The 14,813-nt window shown below is 43.8% G+C and overlaps 1 protein-coding gene across 1 annotated transcript in view; it reads right to left on the minus strand.

The window, feature by feature from the left end:
- The window catches only part of washc4 (WASH complex subunit 4), a 159,910-nt gene that overhangs the window by 27,255 nt on the left and 117,842 nt on the right, over positions 1-14,813 (minus strand). Inside the window, exons 20-22 of the mRNA XM_078235144.1 lie at positions 12,753-12,869; positions 342-510; positions 70-224 (exon numbers count right to left, since the gene is read on the minus strand). Of these exons, the coding sequence (XP_078091270.1) occupies positions 70-224; positions 342-510; positions 12,753-12,869 (441 nt within the window). The remainder of the gene's footprint in view (positions 1-69; positions 225-341; positions 511-12,752; positions 12,870-14,813) is intronic.

A 14,813-nucleotide genomic window follows, 5' to 3' on the forward strand; every position in this document is an offset into this window, starting at 1 on the left:
ATATGTCTTCCCATTCATCAATACAAACCAATGTGAATTCCACACACTTAGAAACAGCTCAGCACTTACCTGTTCCAAGGTCTGACTTGGAAGGTGTGCTTCAGTCATGGAGAGACTGTAGCGCTGGGCTGCTAGATTCCTCATTTCACTGTAGGTGGCCCAGTCATGAATAGCCACTGTTGTCAGGTTGTAGAAAGTCTTGTCCAAATAGTGAGTTACATATGCTGTAATAAATATTTGTGAAAATTACTTTTAGCTTGACGTTATCTGTTGCCAACCGCACACAATGTGATGTTTAATAAACAGTCATTGAACAAGCCACAATCTGAACAGAAGCTAACCTTTGACGTCAATGAATCGGTTAAAGAAACGGATTGGTTTGATAGAGAAGAAATCTGTCAAGTCTTTGATGCCAACTCTGAATGGGTTTCGATCATCCAATTTTAAATGCGTGTGCACAGACAGTCTCAGATCCTTCTCGATCTCCTTACAGAGCTTATCCAAAAGGTGCTGTTGGAGAAGAGATGAAAGGATGAGGAAGCCAGAGGAGGAATGCAATAAATAAAATTTCTTTAACAGATTTAGCAACATATCATGGAGTCATACAGTACAAAAGAGGTCTGTTGGCCCATTGAGTCTGCACCAACAAAACCTACACTAAATCTACACTAATCCCACTTTCCAGCACTTGACCCACAGCGTTGAATGTTATGACGTTTCAAATGCTCATCCACATACCTTCAGGGTTGCCCTCCTGGGCAGTGCCTTCCAGACACCCACCAACCTCTGGGTGAAAAAAAATCTTTCCTCAAATTCCCTCTAAACCTCCTGCCCCTCACTTTAAAATTATGTCCCCTTGTTATAGAACATAGAACATAACAGCGCAGAACAGGCCCTTCGGCCCACGATGTTGCACCGACCAGTTAAAAAAAAACTGTGACCCTCCAACCTAAACCAATTTCTTTTCGTCCATGAACCTATCTACGGATCTCTTAAACGCCCCCAAACTAGGCGCATTTACTACTGATGCTGGCAGGGCATTCCAATCCCTCACCACCCTCTGGGTAAAGAACCTACCCCTGACATCGGTTCTATAACTACCCCCCCTCAATTTAAAGCCATGCCCCCTCGTGCTGGATTTCTCCATCAGAGGAAAAAGGCTATCACTATCCACCCTATCTAAACCTCTAATCATCTTATATGTTTCAATAAGATCCCCTCTTAGCCGCCGCCTTTCCAGCGAAAACAATCCCAAATCCCTCAGCCTCTCCTCATAGGATCTCCCCTCCATACCAGGCAACATCCTGGTAAACCTCCTCTGCACCCTCTCCAAAGCCTCCACATCCTTCCTGTAATGTGGGGACCAGAACTGCACACAGTACTCCAAGTGCGGCCGCACCAGAGTTGTGTACAGTTGCAACATAACGCTACGACTCCTAAATTCAATCCCCCTACCAATAAACGCCAAGACACCATATGCCTTCTTAACAACCTTATCTACTTGATTCCCAACTTTCAGGGATCTATGCACACATACACCTAGATCCCTCTGCTCCTCCACACTATTCAAAGTCCTCCCGTTAGCCCTATACTCAACACATCTGTTATTCCTACCAAAGTGAATTACCTCACACTTCTCCGCATTAAACTCCATCCGCCACCTCTCGGCCCAACTTTGCAACCTGTCTAAGTCTTCCTGCAAACTACGACACCCTTCCTCACTGTCTACCACACCACCGACTTTGGTGTCATCAGCAAATTTGCTAATCCACCCAACTATACCCTCATCCAGATCATTAATAAATATTACAAACAGCAGTGGCCCCAAAACAGATCCCTGAGGTACACCACTTGTAACCGCACTCCATGATGAATATTTACTATCAACCACCACCCTCTGTTTCCTATCCGCTAGCCAATTCCTGATCCAATTTCCTAGATCACCCCCAATCCCATACATCTGCATTTTCTGCAGAAGCCTACCATGGTGAACCTTATCAAACGCCTTACTAAAATCCATATATACCACGTCCACTGCCTTGCCCCCATCCACCTCCTTGGTCACTTTCTCAAAAAACTCAATAAGGTTAGTAAGGCACGACCTACCTGCCACAAAACCATGCTGACTATCACCTATCAATTCATTACTCTCCAAATAACTATAAATCCTATCCCTTATAATTTTTTCCAACATCTTGCCGACAACAGAAGTGAGACTCACCGGTCTATAATTCCCGGGGAAGTCTCTGTTCCCCTTCTTAAACAATGGGACAACATTCGCTAACCTCCAATCTTCTGGTACTATACCAGAGGCCAACGACGACCTGAAGATCAGAGCCAGAGGCTCTGCAATCACTTCTCTTGCCTCCCAGAGAATCCTTGGATAAATCCCATCCGGACCAGGGGATTTATCTATTTTCAGACCCTCCAGAATATCCTGCACATCCTCCTTATCAACTGTAATACTGTCTATTCTACTCCCTTGCAACCCAGTGTCCTCCTCAGCTATATTCATGTCCCCTTGCGTGAACACCGAAGAGAAATATTGGTTCAATGCTTCACCAATCTCCTCCGGTTCCACACATAGCTTCCCTCTGCCATCTATAACTGGCCCTAAACTTGCCCTAACCAACCTTCTGTTCTTGACATACCTATAGAACGCCTTAGGATTCTCTTTAACCCTATCCGCCAAAGTCTTCTCATGTCCCCTTTTAGCCCTTCTAAGCTCGCTCTTCAACTCCCTCTTAGCCAATCTAAAGCTTTCTAGTGCACTACCCGAGTGCTCACGTCTCATCCGAACATAAGCCTCCTTTTTCTTTTTAACCAACAAAGAAACTTTTTTGGTGCACCACGGTTCCCTAGCCCTACCAATTCCTCCTTGCCTGACAGGGACATACCTATCACAGACTCGCAGTAGCTGCTCCTTGAAAAAACTCCACATGTCGGACGTTCCCAGTCCCTGTAATCTCCTAGTCCAACCTATGTTTCCTAATTCTCTCCTAATAGCCTCATAATTACCCTTCCCCCAGCTAAAACCACTGGCCCGAGGTTCATGCCTATCCCTTTCCATCACTAAGGTGAACGTAACCGAATTGTGGTCACTATCACCAAAATGCACACCAACTTCCAAGTCTAGCACCTGGTCTGGCTCATTTCCCAGCACCAGATCCAATATAGCCTCACCTCTAGTTGGCCTGTCTACATACTGAGTCAAAAAACCTTCCTGCACGCTTTGAACAAAAACTGACCCCTCTAACGAGCTAGAGCTACAACAATTCCAGTCAATATTAGTCAAGTTAAAATCCCCCATAACAATTGCCCTATTACTTTCACTCCTAAGCAGGATTGACTCCGCAATCCTTTCCTCAACCTCTCTAGAACTTTTAGGAGGTCTATAAAAGACTCCCAACAGGGTGACCTCTCCTCTCCTATTTCTAATCTCCGCCCATACTACCTCAACAGATAAGTCCTCATCAAACCTCCTCTCTGACACTGTGATACAATCTCTGACCAATAATGCTACTCCTCCCCCTCTTCTACCTCCTTCCCTACTTCGACTAAAACATTTGAACCCCGGGACCTGCAGCATCCATTCCTGCCCCTGCTCTATCCATGTCTCTGAAATAGCCACAACATCGAAGTCCCAGGTACTGATCCACGCTGCAAGTTCACCCACTTTATTGCGAATACTCCTGGCATTGAAGTATACACATTTCAAACCCTGCTCCACCCCACCTCTGCAATGCCGTGCATTGCAGTCCCCATCCATGCATCCCTCACTTTCAGCCCCACTACTCAGGATCCCTCCCCCCCCCCGAATCAGTTTAAACCTCCCTGCATGGCCTTAGCAAATTTACCCCCCAGGATATTGGTCCCCTTCTGATTAAGGTGTAGACCATCCTTCTCATAGAGGTCACACCTTCCCCAGTACGAGCCCCAATTGCTTAAGTACCTGAACCCCTCCCTCCTGCACCATCCCCTCAGCCATGAATTCAAACCTTCCCTCTCCCTATTCCTCTCTAAACTATCCCGTGGTACAGGCAAGAGTCCAGAGATAACCACTCTGTCAGTCTTGGCCTTTAGTTTCCACCCCAACTCCATAAATCCCTGCCTAATATCCCCTTCCCCTATCCTCCCTATGTCGTGTGTCCCCACATGTACAATAACTTGTGGTTTATCTCCCTCCCCCCTAAGAGTCCTGAATACCCTGTCAGACACATCCCGGACCCCAGCCCCTGGTAGGCAACACACCAACCCTGAGTCCCTACCTTTAGTTCCGACCCTCCTATCTGTCCCCTTAATTGTGGAGTCCCCAATCACAAGGCCCAGTCTTTTACAGCCCCTAACCACCTGAGCTTTCTCACTCGGCTCACCCCCAGAGATCTGCTCTCTATGCTCAGTTGATTCCTCCTCAACTGTAGCCTCCAGCACCGAAAACCTATTATGGAGGGGAACCGCCCCAGGGGATTGTCTTCCCGATTGCTTCTTACCCCTCCTCCTGGCATTAACCCAAGCCTCATTTCTAGGAGTTACTATTTCTCTATAACTCCTATCAACTTCCACCTCCGCCTCCCGAATTATGCGGAGTTCCTCTACCTCCCCCTCCAGCTCCTTTACACGCTCCTCCAGAAGCTGCAATCTAATGCACTTCTTACAACTAAAATCTCCTGAAACACTACTGGATTTCCTCACCACATACATCCCACAGGAGATGCAGCATACTGCCTGAACTGCCATCCCTGAAGCCATTACCAGCAAGAAAAAAAAGAAAACAAAAAAACTTCCCCACACTTATAATTAGGTTAGAGGAGGATGGAAGGGTGGGATCCTCTACCAGTGTAGAGGATCGGGTATCTCCACTGCACCAATTTATAGGGCTAGGGGCCCGAGAGAAAAAAAAACTACTACTGAGGGGGAACCACCCAGGTAACTGACTTTTAAAGTTAAAATAAAAACCCTTCCCAGACTCCTTTGCTGCCCTCTTCTAGTTTTCACTTTAAACTTGAAAAACTGCTGTTAAAGTAAAGGCCAAAAAAATACACACACTAGCTGACTAATTAAATAAATAAACAATTCAATTAATCCAATTAATCTCTTACCAGCACTGCTGCTTTTCAATCACCCCTCTCAGCTTGCTCCAGTGGATCAATGAGGGGGAACCACCCAGGTAACTGACTTTTAAAGTTAAAATAAAAACCCTTCCCAGACTCCTTTGCTGCCCTCTTCTAGTTTTCACTTTAAACTTGAAAAACTGCTGTTAAAGTAAAGGCCAAAAAAATACACACACTAGCTGACTAATTAAATAAATAAACAATTCAATTAATCCAATTAATCTCTTACCAGCACTGCTGCTTTTCAATCACCCCTCTCAACTTGCTCCAGTGGATCAATGAGGGGGAACCACCCAGGTAACTGACTTTTAAAGTTAAAATAAAAACCCTTCCCAGACTCCTTTGCTGCCCTCTTCTAGTTTTCACTTTAAACTTGAAAAACTGCTGTTAAAGTAAAGGCCAAAAAAATACACACACTAGCTGACTAATTAAATAAATAAACAATTCAATTAATCCAATTAATCTCTTACCAGCACTGCTGCTTTTCAATCACCCCTCTCAGCTTGCTCCAGTGGATCAATGAGGGGGAACCACCCAGGTAACTGACTTTTAAAGTTAAAATAAAAACCCTTCCCAGACTCCTTTGCTGCCCTCTTCTAGTTTTCACTTTAAACTTGAAAAACTGCTGTTAAAGTAAAGGCCAAAAAAATACACACACTAGCTGACTAATTAAATAAATAAACAATTCAATTAATCCAATTAATCTCTTACCAGCACTGCTGCTTTTCAATCACCCCTCTCAGCTTGCTCCAGTGGATCAATGAGGGGGAACCACCCAGGTAACTGACTTTTAAAGTTAAAATAAAAACCCTTCCCAGACTCCTTTGCTGCCCTCTTCTAGTTTTCACTTTAAACTTGAAAAACTGCTGTTAAAGTAAAGGCCAAAAAAATACACACACTAGCTGACTAATTAAATAAATAAACAATTCAATTAATCCAATTAATCTCTTACCAGCACTGCTGCTTTTCAATCACCCCTCTCAGCTTGCTCCAGTGGATCAATGAGGGGGAACCACCCAGGTAACTGACTTTTAAAGTTAAAATAAAAACCCTTCCCAGACTCCTTTGCTGCCCTCTTCTAGTTTTCACTTTAAACTTGAAAAACTGCTGTTAAAGTAAAGGCCAAAAAAATACACACACTAGCTGACTAATTAAATAAATAAACAATTCAATTAATCCAATTAATCTCTTACCAGCACTGCTGCTTTTCAATCACCCCTCTCAGCTTGCTCCAGTGGATCAATGAGGGGGAACCACCCAGGTAACTGACTTTTAAAGTTAAAATAAAAACCCTTCCCAGACTCCTTTGCTGCCCTCTTCTAGTTGTCCTTCTAAGGGGAATACTCCTTTATCCATCCCCCTCAATCTTAGCCACCTCAGTCAGGTCCCCCCTCAGCCTTCTCTGAACATAGAACAGTACAGCACAGAACAGGCCCTTCGGCCCACGATGTTGTGTCGAGCTTTATCTGAAACCAAGATCAAGCTATCCCACTCCCCATCATCCTGGTGTGCTCCATGTGCCTATCCAATAACCGCTTAAATGTTCCTAAAGTGTCTGACTCCACTATCACTGCAGACAGTCCATCCAACACCCCAACCACACTCTGCGTAAAGAACCTACCTCTGATATCCTTCCTATATCTCCCACCACGAACCCTATAGTTATGCTCCCTTGTAATAGCTCCATCCACCCGTGGAAATAGTCTTTGAACGTTCACTCTATCCACCCCCTTCATCATTTTATAAACCTCTATTAAGTCTCCCCTCAGCCTCCTCTGCTCCAGAGAGAACAGCCCTAGCTCCCTCAACCTTTCCTCATAAGACCTACCCTCCAAACCAGGCAGCATCCTGGTAAATCTCCTCTGCACTCTTCCCAGCGCTTCCACATCCTTCTTATAGTGAGGTGACCAGAACTGCACACAATATTCCAAATGTGGTCTCACCAAGGTCCTGTACAGTTGCAGCATAACCCCACGGCTCTTAAACTCCAACCCCCTGTTAATAAAAGCTAACACACTATAGGCCTTCTTCACAGCTCTATCCACTGGAGTGGCAACCTTTAGAGATCTGTAGATATGGACCCCAAGATCTCTCTGTTCCTCCACAGTCTTCAGAACCCAACCTTTGACCCTGTAATCCACAGTTAAATTAGTCCTACCAAAATGAATCACCTCACATTTATCAGGGTTAAACTCCATTTGCCATTTTTCAGCCCAGCTTTGCATCCTATCTATGTCTCTTTGCAGCCTACAACAGCCCTCCACCTCATCCACTACTCCACCAATCTTGGTGTCATCAGCAAATTTACTGACCCACCCTTCAGCCCCCTCCTCTAAGTCATTAATAAAAATCACAAAGAACAGAGGACCAAGCACTGATCCCCGTGGCACTCCGCTAGCAACCTGCCTCCAATCCGAAAATTTTCCATCCATCACCACCCTCTGTCTTCGATCAGACAGCCAGTTACCTATCCAATCGGCCAACTTTCCCTCTATCCCACACCTCCTTACTTTCATCATAAGCCGACCATGGGGGACCTTATCAAACGCCTCACTAAAATCCATGTATATGACATCAACTGCCCTACCTTCATCAACACACTTAGTTACCTCCTCAAAAAATTCAATCAAATTTGTGAGGCACGACTTGCCCTTCATGAATCCGTGCTGACTATCCCAGATTAATCCGCATCTTTCTAAATGGTCGTAAATCCCATCCCCAAGGACCTTTTCCATCAATTTACCAACCACCGAAGTAAGACTAACCGGTCTATAATTACCAGGGTCATTTCTATTCCCTTTCTTAAACAGAGGAACAACATTCGCCATTCTCCAGTCCTCTGGCACCATCCCCGTGGACAGTGAGGACCCAAAGATCAAAGCCAAAGGCTCTGCAATCTCATCCCTTGCCTCCCAAAGAATCCTAGGATATATTTCATCAGGCCCAGGGGACTTACCGACCTTCCTAAAGAAAACAATCCAACCTATCCAGTCTCTCCTTATAGCTCAAATGCTCCATCCCAGGCAACATCCTGGTGAATCTCCTTTGTACCCTCTCCAGTGCAATCACATTCTTCCTATAGTGAGGTGACCAGAATTCACAGTATTCCAGCTGTGGCCGAACCAATGTTTTGTACAGCTCCAAAATCACCTCCCTGCTCTAAGAATCTATGCCACCGCTAATAAAGGCAGGTGTCCCATATGTCTACTTAACTATCCTATTCTCCAGCTCTGCTGACTTCAGGGATCTGTGCACAGCACCCCGAGATCCCTTTGAGATTCCTAGTGTCCTGCCATTCACTAAATATCCCCTTGTCTTGTTGTGTATCATGAACAATAAGTAACCTAGCACTGATCCCATCCCTATTCTATGCCATTGGACACAGACCTCCATCACACAAACAGCCTTCTATCACCATCCTCCGTCTCCAATCACTAAGCTAGTTTTGGATCCATCTTGCCAACTTACCTTGTATCCCATGTGCTTTTACCTTCTTTATCAGTCTCCCACGTGGGATCTTGTCAAAGGCTTTGCTGAAATCCATATAAACTACATCAACTGCTCTACTCTCATTTACATACCCGATCACTTCCTCGAAAAATGCAATCAAATTTGTTAGGCATTACCTCCTTCTGACGAAGCCACACCATCTCTCTCGGATTCAGTTTTGCTGCTCCAAGTGGAGATTAATTTTCTCCTTCAGAATTTTCTCCAATAGTTTCCCTACCAATGATGGAGACTCACTGGTCTATAATTTCCTGGTTTATCTCTACCACCCTTCTTGAAAAGTGGAACCACATTAGCTGTCCCCCAGTCCTCTGCTGTGTAAGAAGTTTAACAACACCAGGTTAAAGTCCAACAGGTTTGCCTGCAGAGTCTCACTGGCTGTCCTGTCTGGAGACAATACACATCTCTTTAGCCTGTCTTGATGCTCTCTCCACTCACATTGTTTGTATCTTAAAGACTTGATTAGCTGTAAGTATTCGCATTCCAACCATTATTCTGTAAATTGAGTTTGTGTCTTTATATGCCCTGTTTGTGAACAGAATTCCCACCCACCTGAAGGAGGAGCTTAAGGCTCCGAAAGCTTGTGTGGCTTTTGCTACCAAATAAACCTGTTGGACTTTAACCTGGTGTTGTTAAACTTCTTACTGTGTTTACCTCAGACCAACGCTGGCATCTCCACATCATGACCTCTGCTGTGGCCAGGGAGAAATTAATAATTTGGGTCAGAGACCTTGTAATTTCCTCCCTTGCCCTCTTTTTAGGTCAAACCAAATAAACAAACTCCCTGCAGCAGCCTGGGAAACAACTCATCTGGACCTGGGGATTAGTCCACTTTAAAGCCCCCCAAAACCTCTAATACTGCCTCACTGTCCCTCTTTCCGAATTCTGTACCCACATCCTTCTTCTCCTGAGTGAAGACAAATGTGAAATATTTGTTTAACACCCTACCATTGTCCTCCAGTTCCACATAAAGGTTGCTTCCTTGCTCCCTAATGAACCTTAGTCTTTCGCCTGGTTATCTTTTATCCCTCTATACCTATAGAATCTTCAGATTCTGCCAAATCTTACCCGCCAGTCATTTTTCACATCCCATCTTTGCTTTCTTAATTGCTTTCCTGAGTTCTGTCCTGCATTTTCTATACTCCACTTAGGCCTTTGCTGATTTGTACCTGCTAAAATCATCTCTTTTTTTCTTATCCAGTCCTGAATATTCCTAGACATCCAGGGCCCTCTGGGCTTATTGCTCCTACATTTCACCCTAAAGGGAACATACTAGGCCTATACACTCCCCATTTCCTTTTTGAATACCGCCCCCCCCCCCAACTGCTCCGCTGTAGATTTTCCCCACCAGAAGCTGTTCCCAGTCTACCTTGGTGAGATCCTGCCTCATTTTAATAAAACTGCTAATGGTTGATGTTTTTCTGAAAGAGTTAGATTCATACAGCATCAGTCACTAGTATAGACCCTCTAACATGCCCTTAAACTGACCAATCAAAATAGTCCAGACAGATAAAAACTATGATAGATACCTTTCTTAAAGGATGCTAAAACCAAGTGAAATTGTAACCTTCCCTGTTAGAGAACTTTTCCAACTATGAAACTAGATTGAAGAACCAGAATCTCAACCAGTCAGTCTGGTACCACTCTCAGCCCCCTCAAAACCTCTAACTCCAGTACAATGACAGGCATGATGGGTCACCCCCTGCCATGGAATGTCCACATTTGGAAACAAAGCTACATTTCCTTCAGCGAGCCGTCATGAAAATCACACCCTAACTTTAGCAAGGGCATGCTAATATTTTATATTGAGAGATTTATAAAACACAGTAGATGACTTGGATATTGGAATATGGAGTAAAATTATAAAATTTGTCAATAATACCAAAGTTAGAGGTGTGGCAAACAGCAAGGATGACAACATTTGACTGCAGCAGGACACAAATAGATTAGAATGGACAAACAAGTAGCAATGGAATTTAATACAGAGGAGTGTGATGCATTTGGCAAAAGGGATAGGGAGAGGTACTATAGTCAGGGGTAAGGGTACCTGGGGAATCATATGCACAGGTCCTCAAAGGTCCAGGACATATTGAGAGAGCAGTTAGCAAAACATATGTGATTCATATACAGAGACATCAAGTGCAAAAGCAGGCAAGTTATGCTAAGGTTTAATCAATTTCTGGTTCGACCCTGAAGGGGGCGACCTTTATGCTTAAGACGACTTTTATGCTTAATATCATGGACATTTTTACGCGTGTATATCAAATTTATTTTAAAATATTATCAGCAGCTCACAGCAATGCGATGACTCATGGGCACCCCTTAATCACTTCAGACAGCCTCATCACTTTAGACTCCAGGCAGGGAAAGCATAGACAATAACTCAACTGAATAGATTATGTAAGAAGCTCAAAACACAAAGGGAACCCTCCAGAAAGAGATCAGCCCAGGGAAATGGGTTCACATCATCATCAGCCACAGACCAATTCCACCTATCTATAATGGCTTTTTAATATCTTGCTATTGTGCCACTGCTTTGTGTTATTAGCAGGCACTGATCATGTAACTGGGAGTAAATGATGAGCCTATTACCATATGTTTGGAGCGAAGTTCAAAACCCTATAAATTGTAAAGCGCACAATGGCCAGGCAGAGCAGTTGACGAGCAGCTGTCTCTCCCCAGGCCTGTGGATTTTGTTATTTTAAACAGAGAATTAAGTTTGTGTTGCCTTTTGTACTGTACTCATGCCTGCTTGTCATGTGCTGGTAGGAAGCGAGAAACTTTCCCTTACAGACCCTAACTAAAGTATTAATCCAGTTGTGATCACTACACTTCAGAAAGGCTGCGAGGGTCCTAGAGGGCACAGAGGAGGTTAACCAGAATGCTTAATCTCCTTTGCATCCTCTCATCAGTTAGGTGCATTGGCCATGCTAAATTCTCCCTCAGTGTACCCAAACAGGTGCCGGAGTGTGGCGACTAGGGGACTTTTTCACAGTACCTTCATCGCAGTGTGAATGTAAGCCGACTTGTGACTAATAAATAAACTTTAACTTTGGTTCCAGGGATGAGGGATTTCAGCTAAATGGTTAGGTGTGGTGAAGCTGGGGTTGTTCTCTTTGGAGGAAAGGAAATTGAGGGATGATTGAGTGGAGACTGATAGAAATGTACAAAATTAGGACAGGTTTAGATAAGGTAAACAAAGTAAAACTGATGGCATGAGGATTAGGCAACATAGATTTAAGATTTTGGACAATTGATGCAGAGCAAATGTGAGGAAGAATTTTTTTGCTTTTACACACAGCAAGTGGTAATGTCCTGGAAAACATTGTCTAGAAGGGTGGTAGAAGCAGAGATAATGAATGATTTCAAAAGGAAACTAAATGGACAAATAAACTTATGGGGTTATGAGGTATGGGGAGTGGCTCTACAGAGATATAAACCTAATTAGACTTCTGTGCCATCAATGACTTCTGAATGGTTCATTTATAAGTTCACCAATGGCACCTCAAACTTAATTCAAGTTTTGAAAAAGATGGTAGGATGGTTACATTCTTACCTGAACATTGACTACTTAAGGTCATTTTACAGTATTACATCTATGAGGATAAATTCAAGAGATTGGGTCTGTTTTCCTTGGATAAAAGAACTTGATTCGAGATCTTTAGGGCTATGGACTGTTCCCTCTCAAGAGTACATCAAGAACTAAAAGGCACAGATTCAAAATAATGGGCAAAAGGAGTAGAAGTGATGTGAGAAATAGATTTTTCACCCAGAAGGTGCTTGGAGTCTGCAACAAACGTTCCCGAGAGGCAGGTTCAATTGAAGCATTCAAAATGAAATTGGATTGTTATCTGAAAAGAAAGAACGTGCAAGATTATGGGATAAAGCAAGAGAGTGGGTCTAGGTAGAATATTCTTTCGGAGAGTCAGTGCAAACCCGATGGGCTGAATGACCTCATTCTGCACTGTAAAGATTTCATTGGATAAAAACTAAAAACATGAAAGTTCTTCAATTCATACTTTAAATGCAGGTAAAGATCTGAATTCACCAAATTCTAAACCAGGGGCATTATTTTAAATGCATCCATATTACACTGAAAACAAAAAATATATTTTGTACTTTCATACCAGTTACCTCGTTTAGGACATCCATGATTTCTTTATCAAAACATTCCAGCAACACTTGAGTGGATTCCAGATGTCTTGCATGCATCATGGGTGAGACACAATCCCTCAAAGCACTGAACATGTACTAAAAAATGTCAAATATCAGATCATACAAAACAAATTAACCTTTTGCACCTAAGTATATTTTCAAATTTATATCAAGTCCGCCACATACTTCTCCAACATATCGTATATCTATCCCTGGTCATTGATAGAATCCACTTCATTTAAAAAGCACATTTTCAAATCAATAATCTTCATTCAATTTAATCTTGAAAGAGATGATTGAAATATACTAATTATAGGTTCGAACATTCTGTTAAATTACAGGACGTGGCTTCTTAAACTTGGTCAATTAAGGGAGAGGGAGGGGAACCTAGATAATCTCTGTTTCATGAGTTAAATTTGATTAGGCTCATGATCATTTGCTAGCATGTCATTTCAAGGAACGGAAGTTAAATGCAAAATTCAAAAGGATAATTGCTCTACATCAATACCATTCATCATTCATACACAAATACAGGTACAGTGTCTGAAATACGGCTATCCAAACTCTTGCAATGTCTGAAAGCCAGACATTTTGTAAAGCTGCCATGCATGAATTTTTACTCTTAAATAAGTAAAATAACTTCCTAGCTTGTTGGGCTAGAAACTCAATGCTCAAAGGGTGGCAGAGGCAGGAACCCTCAACATTTAAAAAGCATTCAGATGAGCACTTGAAACACGATAGCATATAAGGCTGCGGACGAAGGGCTGGAAAATGGGATTAGAATAGATAGGAACTTGATGGCCGGACTGAAGGGCCTTTTGTGTGTTTCTATGACTCTAGGTGCTGCATTACACAGGGACACAATAACTCCGTCCTCATGTGTGCGGAACCTGGCTATCAGTCTCTGCTCAGCGACTCTGCGCTGTCGTGTGTCGTGAAGGCCACCTTGGAGAACGCTTATCCGGTGATCAGAGGCTGAATGCCCGTGACTGCTGAAGTGCTCCCCAACAGGAAGAGAATAGTCTTGCCTGGTGATTGTCGAGCGGTGTTCATTCATCCGTTGTCGTAGCGTCTGCATGGTTTCCCCAATGTACCATGCCTCGGGACATCCTTTCCTGCAGCGTAACAGGTAGACAACGTTGGCCGAGTTGCAAGTGTATGTACCGTGTACCTGGTGGATAGTATTCTCGCGTGAGATGATGGCATCCGTGTTGATGATCCGGCACGTCTTGCAGAGGTTGCTGTGGTAGGGTTGTGTGGTGTCGTGGTCACTGTTCTCCTGAAGGCTGGGTAGTTTGCTGCGGACAATGGTCTGTTTGAGGTTGTGCGGTTGTTTGAAGGCAAGAAGTGTAGTACTTCGCGACACTACGGACTTCCTACAGAAACTCAGCACACATGGAGCAGTTGAACCAGGAGCACTCCTCGTCACAATGGATGTCTCGGCACTCTACACCAGCATCCCCCACGATGATGGCATTGCTGCAACTGCCTCAGTACTCAACGCCGACAACTGCCAGTTTCCAGATACAATTTTACAACTCATCCGCTTCATCCTGGACCACAATGTCTTCACCTTCAACGACCAGTTCTTCATCCAGACACACGGAACAGCCATGGGGACCAAATTCGCACCTCAATATGCCAATATCTTCATGCACAGGTTCGAACAAGACTTCTTCACCGCACAGGACCTTCAACCGATGCTATACACTAGATACATCAATGATATTTTCTTCCTTTGGAGTCATGGTGAACAATCACTGAAACAACTATATGATGACAAGTTCCATCCCACCATCAGACTCACCATGGACTACTCTCCGGAATCGGTTGCATTCTTGGACACACGCATCTCCATTAAGGACGGTCACCTCAGCACCTCACTGTACCGCAAGCCCACGGATAACCTCACGATGCTCCACTTGTTCAGCTTCCACCCTAAACACGTTACAGAAGCCATCCCCTACGGACAAGCTCTCCGTATACACAGGATCTGCTCGGATGAGGAGGATCGCAACAGACACCTCCAGACGCTGAAAG

Source organism: Mustelus asterias, chromosome 19 (assembly GCF_964213995.1).
Source record: "Mustelus asterias chromosome 19, sMusAst1.hap1.1, whole genome shotgun sequence".
In the NCBI taxonomy this organism is placed as follows: domain Eukaryota; kingdom Metazoa; phylum Chordata; class Chondrichthyes; order Carcharhiniformes; family Triakidae; genus Mustelus; species Mustelus asterias.